General features: G+C 36.5%; 1 protein-coding gene across 2 annotated transcripts; it reads right to left on the bottom strand.

The window, feature by feature from the left end:
• Positions 1–246: 246 nt before the first annotated feature.
• ap1ar (adaptor related protein complex 1 associated regulatory protein) lies at positions 247–22,061 on the bottom strand. Of its 2 annotated transcripts, XM_088919536.1 has the most exons (10): positions 21,751–22,061; positions 19,463–19,511; positions 18,352–18,378; positions 17,400–17,425; positions 14,668–14,764; positions 13,920–14,018; positions 11,832–11,893; positions 10,843–10,916; positions 7,356–7,478; positions 247–3,340 (listed from the first exon to the last, which is right to left on the bottom strand). In XM_088919536.1, exons 1-10 carry the CDS (start codon positions 21,819–21,821, stop codon positions 3,075–3,077), a joined length of 894 nt encoding a protein of 297 aa, XP_088775662.1. In that variant the 5' UTR covers positions 21,822–22,061; the 3' UTR covers positions 247–3,074. The 2 variants fall into 2 exon arrangements, with proteins under 2 accessions (XP_088775662.1, XP_088775672.1); XM_088919546.1 differs by lacking the exon at positions 13,920–14,018 and having other exon boundaries at positions 21,751–22,058.
• Positions 22,062–22,547: the final 486 nt, after the last annotated feature.

Below are 22,547 nucleotides of genomic sequence, written 5' to 3'. Positions count from 1 at the left end.
TTCTTCTTATTTATTGTTGTATTCTTCTTATTTATTGTTATTGTCATCCTGTAAAGCGCTTTGAGAAGCCACCTTTAAAGGCACTATATAAAATAAAGTTTATTATTATATTAAAAGAATGAATTATGCATTAGTACAATTCATTCAGAAATTAAAAATAAATCTGATCCTGATCCCTGGTGAACGAGGAGGAATGTCTAAATACAATGTGTGTGGATGTTGTAATTATGAATAAAGTCACAGTCCTTTTTGGTTTCATTTCTTAAGAATATTTTATTTATACATGGTGAAATAAAACCAGAATAATGCAAAAGCACTGCATGTTCTAGAAAAAAGGTCTGCTTCATAGAGTCTAAATAGTAATTACAATACAAGCAAAGGTGTCTGAATGATGACTTCAAGTATTTGAGAATGAACACAACTGCAAATAAACATTTTACAAAACAGCATAAAATTAGACAGAGTATGTGGTGCTACTTCACCTTTTAGTCATTCATAAAAGGCCTGGTTTAGAAAATGTACTTACAATACTGATTTGAAAAAAGGCGCATGTTGCAATAATCTAGCACAGTGTGCTTCAGAGCTGGTACAGTATGTGTCCTGATGGTTTTCATTCCAACTCAGCTCCTAATCACCTCATCCCATTATACTCTGTGCTTGTACCAAAAGTCTATAATAGTGGTGTAGTATTAAAGCATACATTTAAAATAATCAAAAGTGTCTTGCTACACAAGAAAACAATGTGTAGTGGTTGCTCAGAATCAGTGACCATCATAATTCTGAGCACTTACACATGATCTAAAGCCAGCATTTAATCTTCTTTTTCTTTGGTCACTTTTAAACCATTATCAAACAATTCTATCATCTCACCTGAGAATTTATGCTTGTGAGAGTTCTCCTTGCAAACCTGCATCCCTTCAGTTACGGATAACTTAGCCCCAGAAAAACTTATAACAGCTTGGTGAATAAACAAAGAACGGCTGTCACTTTGAGACTAGGGATTTCAACATGTATCGTAATCATTTTCTCCAAATTCTTAAGCAGTTTGCAAGCTCATGAAAAATCAGGACCCACAACATGGTCCAACTATTTATTTAGTCTATGACTGCACTGGACAAGGTTAAAAAAATAATATCCTGATGGCCAGAGTGCAAACAAATGTTGTCTTAAAATTATTAAAGTGAAAACTTTAGGAGGAACCTTAGGAGGGATGATCTGCAAAACATTATCTTCCCCCTACTGAATATACAAGGCAGATGGGTGATTAAATTTGAGAATATCATCCAATAGAGCTGGACTATACTCAATCAAAGAACTGTGAACGCTTACTAACACCCTGGGACAATGTTCATCTCATATTAAATGTTGATATAAAAGCTTGCATTTTAAGGGAAAAGTACAGAATGGCTGATGAAAAACTGTTTTAATCTATCTCTGGCTGAAAATGACATGATGTTGAGGTATCCAAACAGACAATATACAACTCCTTCAGCTTGAATCATTTTATTATGATGTGTATGACTTTTTATGGGGAGTATGCCTTTTATCATTTCATTTATTAGAACTTTAAGATAATTATATATAATTTTATTTGTGCTGGTAAGTTTTTACTGAGGTTGTCATCCCATTACTTGCCAAGTTCATGATAAAGCCTGGAATCAGTGTAAACAGAAATACCGCGTTACAGGTTTGTTTAGAAAAAATCTGTCAATCGATCTGTTATAAACACTGAATTATTTAAGATGATATTAAAAATAGCACGGTTAACTGTAGGACTCTCAGTGACGGTGTTTGGATCACAAAAGCAATATGGGAGGCCTAGAGGAAGTTTGAAACTGTAATGTACAAGGCCAAAGACAGCTGACAGCAAAAGGCACCTTAAATACTTTCTTTCCCTTCCTTATAATTTCTACTTTGGTAGGAAATTCCCCAGTTGTCATGATTCAAAGCTTTGGCTGAGAAAATAACTTTTGGTCACATCTTCATTTTTAAAAGATTAGGCCAAGGAATATCAAATGAAAATCCATCGTTATCCAATTAGAGTGATAAAACAGAGCAAATATTTATAGGGTGCCTATAAGATAAATCCAGTGTTAAAATCAATGACTACAAATTTACTCAGTGTAAAGCAAAGTAATCCATAAAGCAATGAGGTTTCAACATTTAAACATCTACTTCCCCGAATTAACAAATTAATGTCAACAAAAGATGAATAGTTTACTTTTCAAATTAATATTACTCTCTTGCTAATTTGACTGGTTAATGTGCTGTAATCTGTAGAAGGCTGGTGATGTTAAAAGCCTCACTAGAAAGCCATACTCTTATTTTGGCGTGATGAACACTTAGCAATAGCAACAGTTCTGCCTTCATTTTATATCCACACCATGTGGAAATGCCAATTGTTTCTCCATGTCTCTGCTTAGAGCGTTAACCACTATACTGCACTGCTAGGAGAGAATAAGGATGGACAAATTCCTTAAACCTACACTCCATTCTTCTTTTGACATGGAGGAGCAGGGGGTCCTTCACTCATGTAAGTGCAAGCTTGCAAGTATCCATTAAGCTGACATTTCACTGACAACACCTGGTCTAATAATCTCAACCCTATGCTGGCGGCTTTCTACCAAATATGTGCCACTGCTTGGGGAAATGTAGACATAGTTGACTAGTTATATGACCCAGTCTTGAACCCATGACAAGTCAGCCACAGAGGCTCTTCCTGCACTTGTAATGAGCACCCTTACTAGCTGAGCCACTCAAAAAGCCTTAATTTTGTCTTCACTCTACAAACAATTCATAAAATAGTGTTACAGATTTACAGTCTTAATGCTGCTGTAGTGAAATTTAAAAAGCTGTTTTGCCTATCCCAGAGCAGTATCTTAAGAGCAGATCAATGGATGTACAAATTGCACTTAATTCATTATGCTGACAGAAAACGGTCTGAATACAACAGATTCAGCGCCAACCTCTCCAGCTGTGATAAAAGGCAAAACAAAACTGAATAAAATAAATAGCTAAACCTATGTATACATTAAGTTAATCGGTTTGGTAAAAATAAGGTCTTCCATCTCCAACTATCTGTCCTGTGGGTCAGAGCTGGATTTGTCCGTGTCAGCAGAGGAAGTCTCTAGGACGGGATTGACAAAGCCAGCATACTCTGAGTTACCATGGTCCTCTAGATGGGCGCTCACAAAGTCATTTTCCCACTCCAGCACATTGGAGTCTTCAGAGGCCGATGTAAGGTTGCTGCCTGTCTGCTTGTTAGTGGGCCTGAGAGTAGCATGAAGAATGTCCTCTTCCGTTTTAGAACGTTCCCTAACGGGAATCATCCTGTTCATCCCTGTGGGGAAAGAAAACCGTGTTAATGCACAATTAAACAATAAAAATACAACAACATCTGCCATCAATCTACAATTGAACAGACCTATTTTCCAGACTGTTTTTCTCATTTGCATTTGAACATAAAGACCCGTTGGACTGTACACTAAGGAAGGTCAACCCCAGTCCCCAAAAACCAAAATCCCCAAGGTTTCATGAATCACCCATGAATCATTGTTGTCTAAGTACTCAGAACAAATGATTACTTTTGAAACAGGTGAATTGTTCAGTTAGGTACTTTGGAGATCACCGCTTCATCCAATACAATGTCACGAGAGAGCCAGAATTTACCTCAGAAAACAATAGGCACAAGATGGAATACACCATGGACAGGATGCCAGTCCATCACACAGACACAGACATATACACTCTCACACCAGGGCCGATTTTCCCAGAAGCCAGTTAACCTACCAGTACATTTTTGGACTGTGGGAAGAAACTGGAGCACCTGGGGAGAACATACAAACTCCACATAGACAGCACCCCAGGTCCGGAATCGAACCCAGGGTCCCAGCACTGCGAGACAAACAATGCTTACCATTGAGCCAGTGAGCTGAATGTGAAATGAAAACTCCAACAATCTCTAGCTCTCAAGGACCACAAATGTACATTACTGCCTTAACGGCATTAATTAACTTACAAAATTGAATTTATTTTCTGAAATTAATGTTATTAATGTTCCTTCTAAATTGTTTAAGGGTAAATTGCAAGACCTGTTGGCTAATGGCTCAAGATCAGGGTGGGCTACCTCTCATATACACATTAAAGATCTAGTTGATAAAAAAAGCACACAAATATAGTGATCTACCATCCAGTTTATACACTATTAAATACAGTAATGCAGGATGTTTCCCAGAAAAGATTTAAGAGGAAATACAAATGTGCAATAGCTGATGTTTATGTTAGGTCATGAAGTTGTTATGGGCATACTGTAGGTACTGTACTATCTCTTAACACTGGAGGTGAGTGATAAGAAATTCTTCTTATTCTTAGGAAAAAAAAGTTAAATCATCTCGCAACAAAAAGTTACTATTTTTCTTCACAAAACAGATTCATATTCTTGAGACACCTAAATAAAATTATTTTTAAATGTCAATACAGAAACTTAAAACACTGCTCTGAAACATTTATGTTCAAGTCATAACTCCATTGGGTTGTTTTGACAACTAATTATGATAAAATAAACAGGGGAAACTACAGGGCTACGGCAAATCTAGTAAAAATATTTTCGATTAAGTTTCATCTAAAAAACCCTGTTTAAGGATATGTGGTAAAGTTCTAGAGGGACTCTATTATAGTATTCACCTCTCCTAACTTATCTTTCAATTCTTTTGGGTGGGTCTAAAACAATTTCCCACTTTTCTTTGGGATTAATAGGGCCAATCACAAGGTTCTTCAAGTTAAGTGAGGCGGTGTCAATAAAGGCCTGTGTTTAGTGTCTAGAGATGTTTGATCAACCAGAGTGTTTTGTTTAAAACTGAAAGGGAAAATTATCTTTGTACAGTATACAAGAACATTTGACTGAAAGGAAATTATTGCCAAGGTTTTATTTTTTCTTATACTTACATTCAATCTGAAATTTAGCATTGGAACAGCCTTCCAACAAGTTAGCCTTTTGTGTAGTTAGTATAAGGTGTAGTAAGTGTACAGTAGGTGTCGGTAGACCACCAAATAATGAATTGGGTTTTGTAGTGTTTGAACCTTTATTTTAAATACCAGTAGTACAAGTCTCTTCCTTAGGTCAGACAAAAAGTCAGAAAGAACTGCAATAACTAACCCTTACAGTATCACCATCCCTTTTAGGAAGGCTGGTGCATTAAGTCTTTGCAGAACATAGAAAGCCATTAACTCTACACATCTTAAACTAATGGCTTTGTCAACGTGAAGTGTTCAGAATTAGTTGCTCATATGTCTGAAAAGAATACAATCCCCCTAAGAATCTTTCTGACAGTTTCTCCATCGGAAAGGGTTTTTTTCCTCTGTGTATAAAGTGAAACGTGTCCTCAAGAACAAACTACAACGCTAAGAAGGTTTACAATAACCAGAGTCACTTCTAAAGTGTAGGTCTGTTAACCACAAAAACAAACAGTTTTGAAATTGGTCATCCTAACCGGTGTTGGCATTTTAGGTGCGTCAAGGGTAAAATCAGTTGAGCTCAAAAATGCTATTAGAGCAAAGAACTGTAGACTGTGGTAAAAAAAAAAAAGAAAAACCACAATGCTGGTCCACAAGTTAACTGAGGATTTAAAGGGCAGACAATAAAACTATTAATTTCTTTACCTCTTACATTTAAATACTGGCTCAAGGACATTAGGTCTTATGAAGCAGAGAAGTCTGTTACAAAAGCATTTTCAAAATCAAATTAAAAATGCTTTAAAGATAAATCCCATATTTCCATATTTATTACTACATAGACAAAGTTAACCTGTTTTACATTTACAGATTAATGTTTAATGCCAATCACCACCAAATAGCATCACCAATGTAATGGTTTATTAACAGCCTGAATGAAGAACCATCCCTTCGAAACGTAAATTGTGGACAGACAAGGTATACAAAAGTACCTGAACCTATTTCATCCCTTGATCACATGACTTTTTATTGCCAGAAACATTTTAAATGATGATGATAATGTCCCAGTTAAACCTTAGACTTAACATTACAGTTTCCCAACCAAGCATATTTCATTCATTTTCTACATTTTCTAACCACTTTATCCAGTTCATGGTTGGAGAAGGGGGAGAGTGCCTATCCAAGCAAGCAGTAGGCACAAGGCAGGATACACCCTAAACAGGTCGCCAGTCCATTGCAAGACAGACACCGTCACAGACATAGAGACGCACACACTCACACCAGGGACACTTTTTCCTACAAGCCAATAAACCTACCAGTACGTCTTTGGACTGTGGGAGGAAACTGGAGCACCCGGAGAAAATCCACGTAAACACACTACGCAGATAGCACCCCAGGAATTGAACCCCGGGCCCCAGAGCTTTGAGCTTTGAGGCATCAATGCTAACCACTGCATTACATAGGGTGCTAGACTACACCCTATGTTATCACTAACTGCGGCTGAAAAGATGATCCACACATTTGTCTTCTCACGAATTGACTACTTTAATGCTCTACTCACTTGGGTATCTAAATCCAAATTGAACAAACTCCAGCATGTCCAAAATTCAGCAGCCAGAATCCTGACCAGGTCTAGTGCAAGTGTTCACATTACTCCTATCCTGGAGTCCTTGCTCTGGCTTCCTGTCAAGTTTCGTGTCGACTTCAAATTCCTCATGCTCACCTATAAGGCTCTACATGGCTTGGCACCTCAGTACCCATCTGATCTATTATCACCCTACTCCCCATCTCACAACCTTCGCTGCTCTAATTCTAGTCTCCTAACTGTCCCCAAAGCTCATCTACATTCTATGGGCGACAGGGTCTTCTTCTGGTATGCCCCTAAACTCTGGAACTCTCTCCCCAAGGATATCAGAGAGTCACCTTCTCTAAACTCCTTCAAATCCAGACTCAAAACCTTCTTCTTTGAAGAGCCTTTACTTAACTGGTGCCATTCTTTACCCCTCTGCTCCTACTGAATTTAGTACCACCATCTAATGTCTCCCCTGCGTATTCTCATCGTGTTTATCTTGTGTATTTTTTATTGTTTATTTTTAATTGTTGTTGTTGTCATTCTGTAAAATGCTTTGAGAAGCCACCTTTAAAGGCGCTATATAAAATAAAGTTTATTATTATTATAACTGTGCTGCCCCCTTACATTTACTGTATATCGCAGCTGGGAATATGCTGCAAATGTACATTTAATAATAAAAACTGCAGAGGAGTGCAGAAATGTACAAAATTATTTTTAGAAAATTACTGGATAGATTTATTTAGAAATAAAACATACATAATGTAGGATGCAGCACACGTAGGATGAATCATAGAAATTTGCATTAATGTCACTGGGATATAACTATTCTTACCCTCTTCATCCTCCCACTCCAGATCCAGCGAAGTGTTGTCATCATTGGTAGACCTGGTTTTACTTGTGAAATCACAGCTGCTCTCTGTGTTTGGAGTTGCCACGTTGGTCTCTGAAGAGACCCCTGGTGGAAAGCAAACAGCAAGAACTACGGTTACAGAGTAATAAATGTGAATCACTATCAATGACACCTCATTATTGCACTCGGCCATAACAGCATTCTCAAATAAAACAATGCAACTTAAAAGAGAGTTCCAGGAAAAAGTAAGTTAGACAGACATGTACTGAAATATACATGTTCAGTTAGGATGATGATGACTCTAATTAACAAGCTGAACAGATGAACTTCCTGAACCTATGCAGTGTAATTCTACACACATATCAGAATCTTAAAAGCCTTGTTTACAGCTTACTGTATCTAAGCAAATAAAGAATTGGGAGATGTAAAAAAAGGAAAATTCTGCCAACATTTCTTAAGCCTGGTAAACTGAGTTCATTATTCCATCTCCCTGCAGCTAATTTTCATTCATTATATGTTGTTCAAAGAATATGATTTTACTAACCGGTGCTCAGGCTTGAATAATGTACTGATGGAATATGCAAACATATGCAAAAGATTTTCTTCACTATTTGGCTATGGGAAATAAATGTAATGACAATCTCACGGAAAAACAAACGTTCTATGCAAATTCATAAACTTTTTCATTGGGATTATTTTAACTGATATGCAAACTTCAGATATTTCCAGCTTTGGCAGGTGTTAAACCAAACAATTTGCACCTGTAGGAACATCCTGAAAATGCAGTGAGCATTTTATACACAATAGTTGTAAATCTACCATACAGCTGTGGGCACTAATTCATTTCGTTTAAAAAAGCATAAAATGTTTATTGGACATAAATTTGACATACATTTGTTGTAGCAAGTAGTTATATGGACAGCATGTAAATTAACGGTTCAAACAGGGAATAAGAGTTACAAACTTCTGTCTACATCTTCATATTATAGCACCAGTATAACAAGCATGAATACAGTCTGAGAGTTAAAAACACTGATACAGTCAGATACACTGATACAGAGCAGCACAACCTGGAGGCTTCATAGTACCCTGACCATAATATAAGTGAAAACACTTAATTTCCTTAATTTAAAAAAATTATAGCAAGTATAGTAAGTGGTGACTTTGTGCTATAGAATATACAGTTCTTTGATTAAGACCACAGGCATTACACTACTTGCTCATTAAAGATGCTACAGCACAGTTCATCTTCTGTATAGTGGCATGCTGGCACACAATGGTACCTCACTGATAGATGACATGGGTCCCTACCTATTTGTGAAGTAGTTTAGGATTGTTTTTAATTATTTGGATATTATTGTAATGAACATAGGTCTCTTGTGAATCATAAAAAAATCACTAAATAAAATAAAAGATCATTCAATTTGCAACAAAAATAAACTTTTACAGTAGCTCAATGACAGTCATCTGAAGTGGTCTCTAAAGTTAGTCTTACAACCATTCCAGTAGTTTAGCTCTGAATGCCTGCATCGGAGAGAAAAACAACATCTGAAAGTATATTACTTAATATAAGTAATATTTACAGAAATTTATAGTTTTTCATAAACACAATGTTAAGATTAAACTTCAGTCAGTATTGAATCATTTTATTGTCTTATGTGTAGGGATAGTGCACAGATATCTTATCTCTACAAGCCAGTGGGGATGTAGTCTATTCTAATGACATACTAAGGAAGGTTATAAATGAGCTTTTTCTTTGACATGAGTGATATGTTATAAAGGGAAATGGCTTTGATAAGAGACAAACGATCGAATAATGACATTAATGTATCCTGTCCTACAGTTTAATTCCTGGCTGTATGGCTGTATTTTCTCATTACACCACTTGCTAATGCCTTATGATTCAAGCAAAAAGGGAAGTTTACAAAAAACAAGACAACTTGTTTTTTCTAACAAAATGTGATGAGTGGGTACTCAGCCCCATGATTCTAAACTACATACTTTATTAGTATTACAAAAGCTCAACAAAGCTTGTTTTCCACTCAATCCTCCTTGATTTTGTAAATTTACTGTAAAGATTGTGCTTATCTTAGTGTGTTTGGGTGTGCTTTGCCATCTCTGTTTTTTTTTGTTTTTACATTTTGCATGCCTTGATGCAGCTTGTTATCAGTGGATTAGCCCGACCAATATGGTACTGTAGGGGAATTTACTACCTGGGCCACCCATACAAGTTAAGAAAAGAAATACTGCATTATCCGTTTATAGGATCTGTGTTATTTAAACAGCTAATTTCATTAATTTGGAAGAAGGTACATTACCTAGATGATCAGCATTGTGGTGGTCATCTCAGTTGTCCCTTTGTGAGTGGAGACTTTATGTTTAAGCCAAGGAGTCTTTACCACCTTCTTTATTCTTATTCATTTTTTTTACTACAAGGTTAAACAATTTTTGCTATTTTTAATTTTTCTAAAAAATGTGTTTATTTACATTTTTACTCTAAATCAAAGGATAAGCCAGTAATTTAACTTTCAGCACAGTGCTCTGTGTTGCCTGCGGGAAAAATCTGCATCCTCTAGGGGCACATTTTACTGTGTGGTTGTCATCATCTTTGAGGGACTGTTTCAAACCTGAAATTCTGTTTTACTCCATTTGTGTTTTTATTAGATCAAACACAACCTGTATCATGTTCACAAATCAATTCCTATATAATCTTTTACAGACTAAGCAGGACAACTGAACTTTGAGTGTAGGATCTGCACCTGTGCCTGGAAGGTTGCCAGTTCGTATCCCTCGGCCGGCAGAAGAATCCTACGCCGTTGGACCCCTGAGCAAGGCCCTGTACCCCAACTGCTCCAGGGGCGCCATATAAATGGCTGACCCTGGGCTCTGTCCCCAAGCTTCTCTCACTTTCTGTGTGTCTGTGTGTCTCATGCAGAGCAAGTTGGGGTATGCAAAAAGACAAATTCCTAATACAAGAAATTGTATCTGGCCAATAAAGTGATCTTATCTTATATCTACTCAACACGTATTATGTACATATATCTATTAAATCATGATATTTCAACAGAATATACAGTATATGGGTGTAATAGCACTTGTTAATCACAATAAATTTATTTCGATATGAACAAAGGCTGTTCACGTATTATAAACAGTGGGTTGCTGTTTATAATGCCCCATCAAAGATCTAGGATAATGATTGCTGTAAAAAAAAAATCCACATGACAGTGTGGTTGCTCAAAAGAACCCAAATGTTTCTGGATAGTGCTTCCGAGTCTCAAACTTTGTTTTCATTCTAAAATGTCAACCACATGATCAAGGCTATATTTCTAGTTTACCGACAGTATATCACTAGACATACTCGAATGGCATCTTGTACAGCTTTAATGTATCTCTCAAGGCCGTTAAAGAAAACGACACAAGAGAAAGTCTCTTCTCTTTGATGGGTAGATTTTTGAACATCACTTACTGCTGCTCCGGAAGGCGTCAGACTGAGCTCTTACATTCTGCAGGTAGGTTTCAAAATCCTCTCCTGCGGCTAACCTGCAAAAAAATAAAAACCAACAATGTTTGTGAACATTTCTTATTTTTTTTATTTCATTTATTTGTTTAATTTTTCTTAGAAAAAATCAGAAACTGGGAACACAGATACTGTAGATTGGGTGTCCCACCACCAAAAATATTAAATTACAAATTCACACAGAAGGATCGGAGCAGGAACAGAAAGAGTGAAAAAGGATCATGATTTCACAATTGTTAAATGTGTAATCTAGCATGTCTTCTTTTTGCCAATGCAGGACATGCAAGAAAAAATGTAGTAAGAACACACAGAGTGGTAGAATACTGACCTTTCAAAGGCATTCAAAAAATGTTATTTTGAATTTTATTATTCATACATTATGTCCTCCTAAAATTCTCAAGAATATTTCTTTATGGTTCTTCAAAATAATACAGAACCCACTGAGGAGTCAAAGGGCAAATAAAGATTACCTACAATACTGCCTCAAATAATAAACATTATAATTAAACTTATTTCGATCATCCTGTCAAAAACAAATATTTTCATTAAGTGCTTTTGAAGACAGGCCAGAAGTTTTAATTGACACAGATACACATTAAAAATGTTTAAATATCCGTTTCATCTTCTGTGTTTTGTGGGCAACTAAAGGAGGTGCGTAGATACCAGGAGCAATGTGGTTGATTTTATCGCACAGTGTAACAAAAGCTGAAGAAGACGCAACTGCTGTTGTTACACCTGGAAATTGAATTCTTTAGTTCAGAATTAATCTTTAACATACAACTGTTCTGTGGATCTTGTTTTCTAAGATGAAATTGAAACTGTAGAAACTGGCAAAAGCATCTGAAGTAGTTATATAAACCCTTCACATAACTGGTACGATTACTGAAGAACACATGCCAAAATCTCACATTACTAAATCTAGACTCATGCCTACTTACGTTCTCTGATGATCACTACTCCCTCCTACATCTGACTTTCCTTTTATCTTCTGGATCCGTTGCTGTTTAAAAAAAACAACATTTTTCACAATAGACACAAGGCTTTTCAGTGTATACAACTAATGGTAATCTGCTGTTGCCAAGTATTAACAATCAAACAATAATCATACAGGAAATGGAATAAAAAATATTTAATGCTCTGGATATGTAGCCCTACATTACATTATTAACTATTAACTTTGACACACTTTCTTACTAGTCTTTTAACATTACTATAAAGAGTTACATCCATTTCTGTACAAAATACTGAATTTGCTGTGAAAGGAAAACAGCATTTTATCTTGACATCTAATTCTCATTTGCACATAAAAGGTAAAAAAGAGCACTCAAAACTATGATAATGATTACAAATTATCCTAAAACTGTCATTCATATTATCAAAAACTAAACCTGGACCTGTCTAAGGGAAATATCCCTTTGGGAATATAAAGTCATTCTATGGGAAGGGTTGAAGCAAATGAAACAAAAAAAAAATGAAAAAAGAAAGCTACAGTAAATGAAACATTAGAAAAAAACATTTTAAAATATGAAGCAGAGAAAGAAGTGAAAGGATGAATGAGAAGAAGCTCCGAAAAATATAAATCATAAAACTATTTTTTTACCAAGAATAAACAAGCCTGAACCTTGAATTTTTAGTCCACATCACTGGCTGTGATGTAGCTTGCGATTCAATGGTCTTTAGCAGTGTAAGGGTAGGTTTTCACTTGGCAGTTAATGGCAGCAATTGCTAATAGCCATCAATCATTACTTGTACATTGTTATTTTTACAAAACAGCTTTGTATCATTCCCCAGGCAAGACAGCATCTAATATTGCAAGGGCAGTCTGAGATGTTAATTCTATTTATTCTGCATATACTGTAAACCTAACTATAAAGTCCTCATCTCTGTCTCCAATAAAATCACATACAGCATATATTTTTTATTTGTGGCCTATAGTATCTTGGAAAAACAGCTTTATTCACAGAAAGTGCCAACATTACCATGGCATACGAACTGGCATGACAAACTGGTATGTGCAATTTAGACTAACTGATTGCATTTAACTGCTAGCAATTATTGAAAGTGCAGATAACTGAAAAAATGTAGATATATATGCCTTCAATAAATGCTAGCAATCAGTTTTCCGCAATGCTTTTTTTAAAAACAGAAATTTCTTGCTCCCAATATCCCAAGCAATGTGATGGGAATGTACGATTTCAGAAAAGTAAAGGACACAGGTTCTTTCCACTTAGCCTGCACTGTAAATAGTATTCAAGGGGCTTACTAAATGGCATAATCTGTTGGCCAGCCACCTACCAGACGACGCTCTTTTGCAGCTTTGCAGAGGTCATCGTGAGCGTTCTCGATTACATTTTTTTTTAAAGCCACACAAAGAGAAATCAGTTTCTTGATAGTTGACTTTAAAGCACTAGCTGATTAGCCACACCTTTAAAAACAGGGAGCTTAGAATGTTTGCCAGCCTCTTCAAACAACTGTGTTCTGAAAACCAGTCACCATGCAATAGTGAAGTATTAAACACAAAATTAAGTAATGGGACCAGAGGGATTATAGTTTTAGTTTTTTGTACTACTTATCGTCTGAGAGCTAGCTAAATAGCATTTCGTTATACCATACATATATGAGTATAATGACAATAAACTTGAACTTGAATCACGTTTCCAGTGACAACGACTTGGACACATCAGAAGGTACTAATTTTACCAGTGTCCACAAGAGGGCAACAGACCTGCCCATGCCCTCATCGTACACTTGTGTCCATGGAAATGTGGTTCCCATGGCTGATCTGAGTATGGTCAAATTTCATTGTTCCACAGTGCACAGTTCCACAACACAGGTGAACTAACTTCAGAAGCACACTGAGCCAATAGCCTCTCAAACTCTGCATGTGATGTTGCAAGCCATCTTGCTCAAAAGCCAGGCTTTGGTCTGGCTAGTGCCAAGTGTAAACCCACCAAGATCACAGTATATAGTATGACAGATTGGAGGGTGGGACAGTGACAGGACAGGGGTGTTCTGTACCCCCTCACCTCCGTTTGCTTTTTCTCTTTGGCAGCTCTGGCTGCTTCACGTTGGGCGGCATATAAAGCCTCCTCTTCTAGCCTCAACTTCTCCTCCTGTGCAGCTAACTGCGCAGAAATCAAATAATAAGGCTGTTAGCGGACTCTTGCTGGAACACCAAAAGAAAGGCAAAAGCAAATCCAAAATGGAGAACTGCAAAATCAAAACAAAACAAACTCATAAAACAAGGTGGTCAAAAGAAGCAGGTGCTTTATCCTGTCTATCTTTTTTAATTAAACCTTATATTGTCTTTAATCCAAAGCTCTACTAGGAACGAAATTGAAACACGGTAAAAAGGTTGCTCACGTGTATCTATCAGTGATCAAGCAAAGCTATTTAGATTTCTTTCAATCTTCTTATCATTTATTTTGGTTTCTGTTGCATATTTTAACCAATGGTAGATGAATCAGAGAATGTCTTAAAGGCACTATGCACTGACAAACCAGAGTGGTTCATTTCAACCATGATATTTAAGAGTTCTTTCCACAGGTAGACTAATACTGCTATTGCATAATATGTAACAGTATAAAAATGCCTACAAGGCTTAACTAAAAAGACTGAGAGACACTAAACACATGAATACGAACTTCTGTAAACAACAAAAAGCCATTTTACAGTTAAATACAGCACTATCAATCTATAATCCTGCACTTCTGTAAATTCAGCAAATATGGCACGTCACTCATATGTGATATGTGAAATATCATACACATTTACCTCCGAATTAAGTTTTTCATCTACCAGGGTCTGCTTGTCTGAAATGGCACCATATCGCTGCTCCTTGAGATGTACAATTTCATCTTCACTTATTGCTCTGCAAAACAAAGAAAAAAATGACAAGCAAAAATCAGAAGTCAGACCACGATACTTGCAAACATATTTGATCTTAGTGCAAATTCTGGAAAGAATTAAACAAATCTACACATTAAGCCAAGCCTTTGGAGACGTTACACATCAGACATGAAATAATGCATTTAAACATACTACTTCCTAACACACTCATCAGCTGTTGCATTAAATGAAGTCCAATAAAATAATGAAGGTCCATAAAACAATATCACTGGACATAAATAATAATATTCCCATATAATAACTAACTTTTTAATTCTAACCGAGTATTGGATATGAAGCAAAATGTCTTAAAATAATTGACATGGGATTCTATTACCCTAGCCAAATCTAATGTATAAACACTAATACCCATTAAAGCCAAATCTAATGTTTAATTTAATCCTGGTTACTGCACTGTAACCTACATCTACACTACACCTACTGTACACGAACTACATTATGAATTCATTCATGAAGATCTTCAAATAGGATCATTCGGTAACAGTCTCTACTAACAATGTAGGAGGAGAACAAACTTTTATGCACTGTAGCAGAAAGGCTATGGCCATACCTAGATTAAATCATTTAAGAAAGATTATTTTAATGTTTCTCTCGCCTTAGAAATAAGGTCAGAAACTGGTCAGCTCCTCCAAATCAGCTCTGATAACCAGCATATTGGACATAGCAGGACAACAACCTGGACAGGACACCAGTCCATTGCAAGGAACACAGACACACAACGCAGGACGCTTTAGAAATGCCAGTTAAACAAGCTGGCATGTTTTTGAAAGGGTCATGTGAGAAAAAGAAAAGTCCACACAGAAATAGCCCTAGTTCAGAACCTAACCCAAAACCACTCAAGAGCTGTGAGGTAGAAACACTAACCAAGCTGCCATGCTACCAGTGTAGATGGAAAATGTAGATTAAAATACTGTACAAACAGGTATGCAACAATTAAAACCATGGGACAAAAAAAGAAAAACAAGGATTCTTTGTTTAAAAATACAGAAAATCATGTCTTGTATTTGCCAGACAACATTTGATACATGTCACAGAAATATACCTAGGATTAGGTTCAATGTTCAGAAAATCCATGCTTTGTCCAGAAAAAGAAAATAGTGCCTAAATTGAATTTTATGTGAGGTTCAAGCTCTCGTCATTTAGTTGGATACCAATAGCATTTTTACCCTATAGATCTCCAAATGAAAAACACCCTTAATGACGTTCAATAGATGTATCAAATGACTTCTGTTAACTCCTACTGACCTTTCAAAACAGCATTATCATTGGCCAATGTTTTCAGTAGAAGTTTGTTTTAAAAAACGACTTGATGTAAAATTTAGCTGCCTCATCATATGACTTTTGTTCAAGCTATTTAAGTATCTAGAGTTATTTAGATATTCCTTCACAAAGAATGTACTGTGGTATTGCATTATCCGTGTGCGCATCTGCTGGACAAGTACTGATACTGAGGAATGTTTTTTAAAGGGATAAAGTATCTGATTCTAACACAAGAGCAACATTTTACAGAAAGACATTTTTAACTGCTCCATTTGAAAACACGTGATAAGTACAGTCAGGCGTTTTACTACATGTATGTATCGGGAGTCTTAAATTTCACACTGCCATCACAATAAAACACTGTTACCAATAAACTCTTTTGCTATTTTAATCTGATGTGTTAAAAAGAACTGAACTTGTGTTTGAATCTGTAAACTATACTAATACAGCATTTTGCACTTGCTTTTCGTATTTACATATGTACATATGTTCAAAACTATGATATTGGTTAGTGTGTGGAAATGCCTTCTGGAAATACTATCAGGTTATATGGGTTATTACAGATATAAGATTTTTTCAGTGGCAATAAATACATGCATTTCACAATCATACCACAGAATAGGTAGATTTTTTGTAACACAGGTGCTCTGCATGGGTTGCACTTATTCACAGTTTGGTGAAAGCAGCTGGGTTTGGCACTAGTGAAATACAAATTTACCAAAATTCTTCTAATATAATAATAACATTTATTGCTATTCCTACTCAACCTAGGATGAACTACCAATGAGCTACACAGAACTGAAAATATTTCACTTACAGGGTATATTACCTGTGTGAAGTATTGCAAAGACTTCAAAACATTAAATTTATATAGTAGTAATTAGTTATTATCCAAATTATTCATCGTTCATTATAAACTTCTCTGTTAAACATTACATTAGTGTGCACTGACAGTGTATCTTCTGAGAACTATGCTGGATTTATCACAAAAGAGAGGCCTCTAGTGGACTTGAAATATATTTACAGTGTATGTACAAATGATAAAGAAAACCTTATCAGGTCAAAGTACAGTAGGGATATCAGGAAAGAATGTCTGTTCAAACTAACATCCTTCCACTTATCAGTTTTTCATTCATCCTTAAAATACTGGTTTAATATTTTATAGATTTATAGAGATATGAGAAACAAACTCAAAATACCAGCCAAGACATTTCAAAAATAATAAAGGACCATAAACCTTATATTATACATTTGCATTATTTAAAAAGTCCTGTTCCACCTATAAAAAATTCAGCAAAAACTTAAATCAGCTAAGAGATTTTAATTTGTGCACATACCGTATGCTGCTTCCTGGGCTCTCTGCCTGTAAAGAGGAAAAAAACAACATATCCACACAATTAAGACCCTCTGAGAAAACTCAAGGATTATTTATGACATTGAATTCAAAACACAATAATTTTGCCTGATAACGTATCTCAAAGTCAGCACATCCTGAACACTCGAGAGGTCTTGTGGCTCTCCAGAGCCAGAAATGAGTAGTACTGCACTTCGGGCTTGCTAGGGTACTGCAGAAAGGCACCAAACAATGGAAGTACCACAACGCACAACCCATGCTTGCCAGGTGTGATGGGTAGAATGTGTAAATCCTTACCAAAAATACTTAAATAAAATAAAATAAAAAATAATAATAATAAAATAAAACGTGTGGATTTACAGCCTTTCCTTTTTGAAAATGTTGCTTAATTGTGCACACACTAGTCAACCCTGTGAAAGACGATATTGATGATATTTGTAAAACATCTTCATCACAAAATCATCACCATAAAAATCAATGAAACACTTCTAGTGTGAAGCTGAATAGGAGATGGGATGGCTAGAAAATTTAGATTATTAGGTGAAAAATCTATGGTGGAGCAAGACGCTGTGTACAGAAGGTTTGCAATATCTTCAATGTCTCCAAGAACATGAAACCTTTCCAAAATCAACCTGCTACAAATGTTGTAGCAATTCTACACACAAGTTTGTTTAACTTATAATTTACTATACCATGCAAAAAACTAAACTATTTCCTATACGCTCTGAGGTTGGTAACTTTGCCTCAGACAAAATCCTTTGCTAAAGTATAACTGTCAGGTGTCCCACTGTATGACAGTTTCGGAATTTATCATTCTAAGTCCTAGTGTTCCAGCCTTCCCACATAACCATTTCTAACAGCTGTGAATAAGATGCACTGAGAAATGAACTGATTGGGCTTTGATCATTAAAAAGTATCTTTAGGTGTTAACTCACCTCATCGCTCTCCACAAGATTTTCAAACTGGAAAAAAAAGGAAAAAAATCCTTTACTCCTTTATTTTGTATGACACTAAATGTTTTAATAAATACATTGACTAAAACATATCAGTCAAAGCAAAAAGGCATAAGGCGATTTCCTACATTAGGGACACATTTTAAACACTATCCAAGGACATATTTTGATAAATTGACTCACTGACTTAGCCAGCAGCCATGTCACCCTACAACTCACAGCTGGCAACCCACTGAAGCTAAGCAAGTGCGAGCCTGGTCAGTACCTGGATGGGAGACCTCCTGGGAAAAACTAAGGTTACTGCTGGAAGAGGCGTTAGTGGGGCCAGCAGAGGTGCATATATGTGAGTCCTAATGCCCCAGTACAGTGACAGGGACACTATACTGTAAACAGGCGCCGTCCTTCGGATGAGACATAAAACCGAGGTCCTGACTCTCTGTGGTCATTAAAAATCCCAGGGTGTTTGCCGAAAAGAGTAGGGGTGTAACCCCGGCGTCCTGGCCAAATTTCCCATTGGCCCTTACCAATCATGGCCAATACCAATAATTACCAATAATCCCCATCTATGAATTGGTTTCATTACTCTGTTCTCCTCCCCGCTGATGTGTGGTGAGCGTTCTGGTGCACTAAGGCTGCCGTTGCATCATCCAGGTGGGGCTACACATTGGTGGTGGTGGAGGAGAGTCCCCATTACCTGTAAAGCGCTTTGAGTGGAGTCTCCAGAAAAGAGCTATGTAAGCGTAAGCAATTCTATTTTATCTCTTACTCTGTGATGACTAGCAGTGTATTCTATGAACATACATTTTCAGCCAATCTTCTTTTGTGTGGCTGATGTACAGTATATGCAACTACAACTGTAATGTGTAGGCGGTTGAAGTAGACATTGTGAGGAGCAGAAGTGTATCCCTATATGATACCTGATTCATATTTGTAGATTAGGCATATCGTCACTATGTATTTCTTGACCTATTCTCACTCACTATAGTGCACAACATTTTATAGTTTTCAAAGTGTTTTATTTGACATTTACTGTACATCACTGGTACTTAATAGCAGTTTCAGCAGCAAAGAGTTATATAATGAAATATTATACCTCTATGGTGAAGTGCTCCCCTGCGGCACTCGTTCGAAAGTACTTGGACCTACAAAAAGACAAAAAAATAATATTGTTAAACGGGTCTTATAAATACTGTAATGAAATATCCATGTTTGAATTATGTCAAATTAGAGCAGGATACGTTCTCTATTTTATTATGCTAGTAAGCGAAACAACGGTCTGTTCCATTGTTTGAGGTTAATATCCTGAATAACCAGTCTTGTAAAATCCATCCATTTTCTAACCACTTTATCCAATTCAAGGTCACTGGGGAGCCAGAACTTATTCCAGCTAGCAACAGGTCCAATGCAGGATAAACCCAGGATGGGATGCAAGTCCATCACAGGGCAGTCTTGGAAAGTACTTTTAGAAAATTATAAGACAAGGTGCAGCATTATCTACTCAATATAATATCCAAAATATAACACGTTTAAGGTTGATTTTCAGATTTGCTCCTAACACAGATCTCTAACCCAGATTTGTCTAAAGACAGGGAACAATTCCATTGTTATCAATTTAAAAGGTAATTTGTCAAATTAATCTTCAGTCTTCAAGGCCTAGAATACTATTCATTGAAATGTCTATTTCTGTGATTCAACACTTGTATACAGCTGTTGTCAATCATTACAACCAGGTGACTTATAAGACTGTCTTATTGGACTGGGGTTAGAGACCAAGGTTCTATCACACCAAACCTGGACAGTTTGCTATGGGTTTTCAAGCTACTGTGGCTTGTTATCATACATTTCACAGCCATAAAAGGAAAAATGCTATTTTCCTCACATTTAGTCCGTAAATTTACCATATTTCAAACAGAGATAAGATAGTACCTTACAGTATATCAAGCACCTCTACTTTGTTTTTTAATATGCTTGTTGTAGACAAGCAGTCACTTCACTTTTCTCAAAATAAAACCCAATATGATTGGAATGAGCCTACTACTGTACAGTAGCACAGAGTTTTTCAGGAATTACATTCCTGAATCTGAGTTATGTTCTACTGGAATACAAATCTTAAGAAAAGTTCAAACTTTCACATATTATCTATTAATGTATAATGTGCATACAGCGCATACCCCAGCACTTCCATACCTGAAAGCACACAAAAGCACCTCCTTCTCATTGTTAACATTCATTATTATCTGAAAAGATCATTGAATGAAATTCCATCTTTTCTAAAAGCTGCTTTTAAAAGCCATTTTAAGTGTTAGCGTTTTGTGAATTACAGTCAACAAAACAAATCTGGGTGGGAAATCATTAACTTTGAAAGGTTTTGCTTTGTAATGGTTCAAACTACAGAAAATATCGTGCCTACTAAATTTCCACATTTTGTTACACTAAGACTATATTAATTATATGCAGTCGCTGCATATTTTAGGAATACAGAGTCAAATGAATATGGTAGGAAACGGGTGGCTTGTTTGGCCCACCAGTCAACCCAAATGTTACTATTGTTCTCTCAAAAGCCAAATGGCAGTTAAAAACACAAATTCGTAAAGGACAAGTCTGTCAAGTAAGAAAAAATATGGGACATAAAAGTAGTATTTGGCACTTCGACTGATCTCAGTTCAAATGGAATCAGTTATTTGCCTCTTAGGGTGTGACAGTTTGCCTATTCCCGAGTGGCCCGCGTGATACAGTGTGAAAGGAACAGGTCACTCCTGTCATGACTTCACTGGATACACTCTGAATTTGTCATAGTTAAAACTTGAGACCGTTTATATGAACCTAGATGTGCAAAAAAATGTTAAACCTAGAGTAATTACATTAATTTATTATACCTATATATTTGACGATATCTACAGTACATGACATCCAAGCTACTGATTTCTATACTGTACTTGTATAGTTGTGTAGACAATTTTTTATAATTGTATATGTATTTTTTCCTCTATTACAATGCCACTTAACCATGACGACAGCAAATGAGCACCAAAGTAACAATACTTCCGCAAAGCGATTGATTTGATCACATGAGCGTCACAAAAATGCCATAAAGTCGCCAATGCACTTCCCATTCAACTAAACACGAAAGCGACTGAAGCACAACTCTTTACTGCAAGTGAATACCTCGGTGTACTTTGTATTAGTTTACCTGTTAAACATTCAGATACAATTAAACAGCGTACCTGCCAAGCCTACTTCGGAAAATGAAATGCTGCAATCAGTTGTAATGCTAGATACTAAACTTAACGACAGGCGCAAATGATTATTGTTTCGGGACCTTGGTTTCCCTAATTAAAAACGTACAAACGAGGCTGGAAATTAAAGTATTGGCTTACTTACCCACCACCCCTTTGGATCCTGTTAGTTTCCCTTTTGAAGACCCCGCAGCACCAAGCCCAGCAATTCCCCATTGCATACTGACTCAAACCTGAACAGCAGTGCACACCTCGGAGCGTGCCGCCCTAAAAGCACAATTATGTGAAATGGGGTTCTTCACAACAGAAAATCTCTCTTCTTAGTTATATTTGCATTGATCGCGTTTATGCCCCACATACTTGCAGTAAACGCGCTCTTCTGTCAAACAGCACTTGCCTATTTTCCGAGCATATCTCTCATTGTTTGCCACTTCCTGAAACGCCCACGAGTCATGTTTTTGCGAAGTACGGAATGCCATCTGGGTCAAAAATGCGCAAATACGCAAAAAGCGAAAGGGACGTTTTTAACCATAGTAGACCAGTCAGTATGATGGTAGTGAAAGCTGTGTCTTTGTTCAGGGGAAAACATGCGAATATGGGGAACACGTTGTCCTGGATAACTATAATAATAGGCACTGCGTAAATTCAATGAGACCGTGAAACATTCCGAAATGGGCACAAGATACATGTAGGATGAGCCTTACACATTGATTTTAAAATTAAATAAAATTAACACGTGAATTTCCATTGCTATATTCTCTCTTTGTCAACCAAAAGTTCCACTGAACAGTCACTCAGCACTACTGGCGTTTTGCAAAGTATCTATGTGACTTTGGGAGGCACACAAAGTTACACTGGACAAATCAAAATTAACCTGGGCTGAAAGAAAATTAAGCACAATAAATTAAATGCTGCAAATACAAAACAGTCAAGATATCGTTA

This window comes from Atractosteus spatula, chromosome 1 (assembly GCF_055471065.1).
Source record: "Atractosteus spatula isolate fAtrSpa1 chromosome 1, fAtrSpa1.hap1, whole genome shotgun sequence".
In the NCBI taxonomy this organism is placed as follows: Eukaryota; Metazoa; Chordata; class Actinopteri; order Semionotiformes; family Lepisosteidae; genus Atractosteus; species Atractosteus spatula.
The sequence above is the reverse complement of the archived record's forward strand: the minus strand, read 5'-3'. Positions and strand labels throughout refer to the sequence as shown.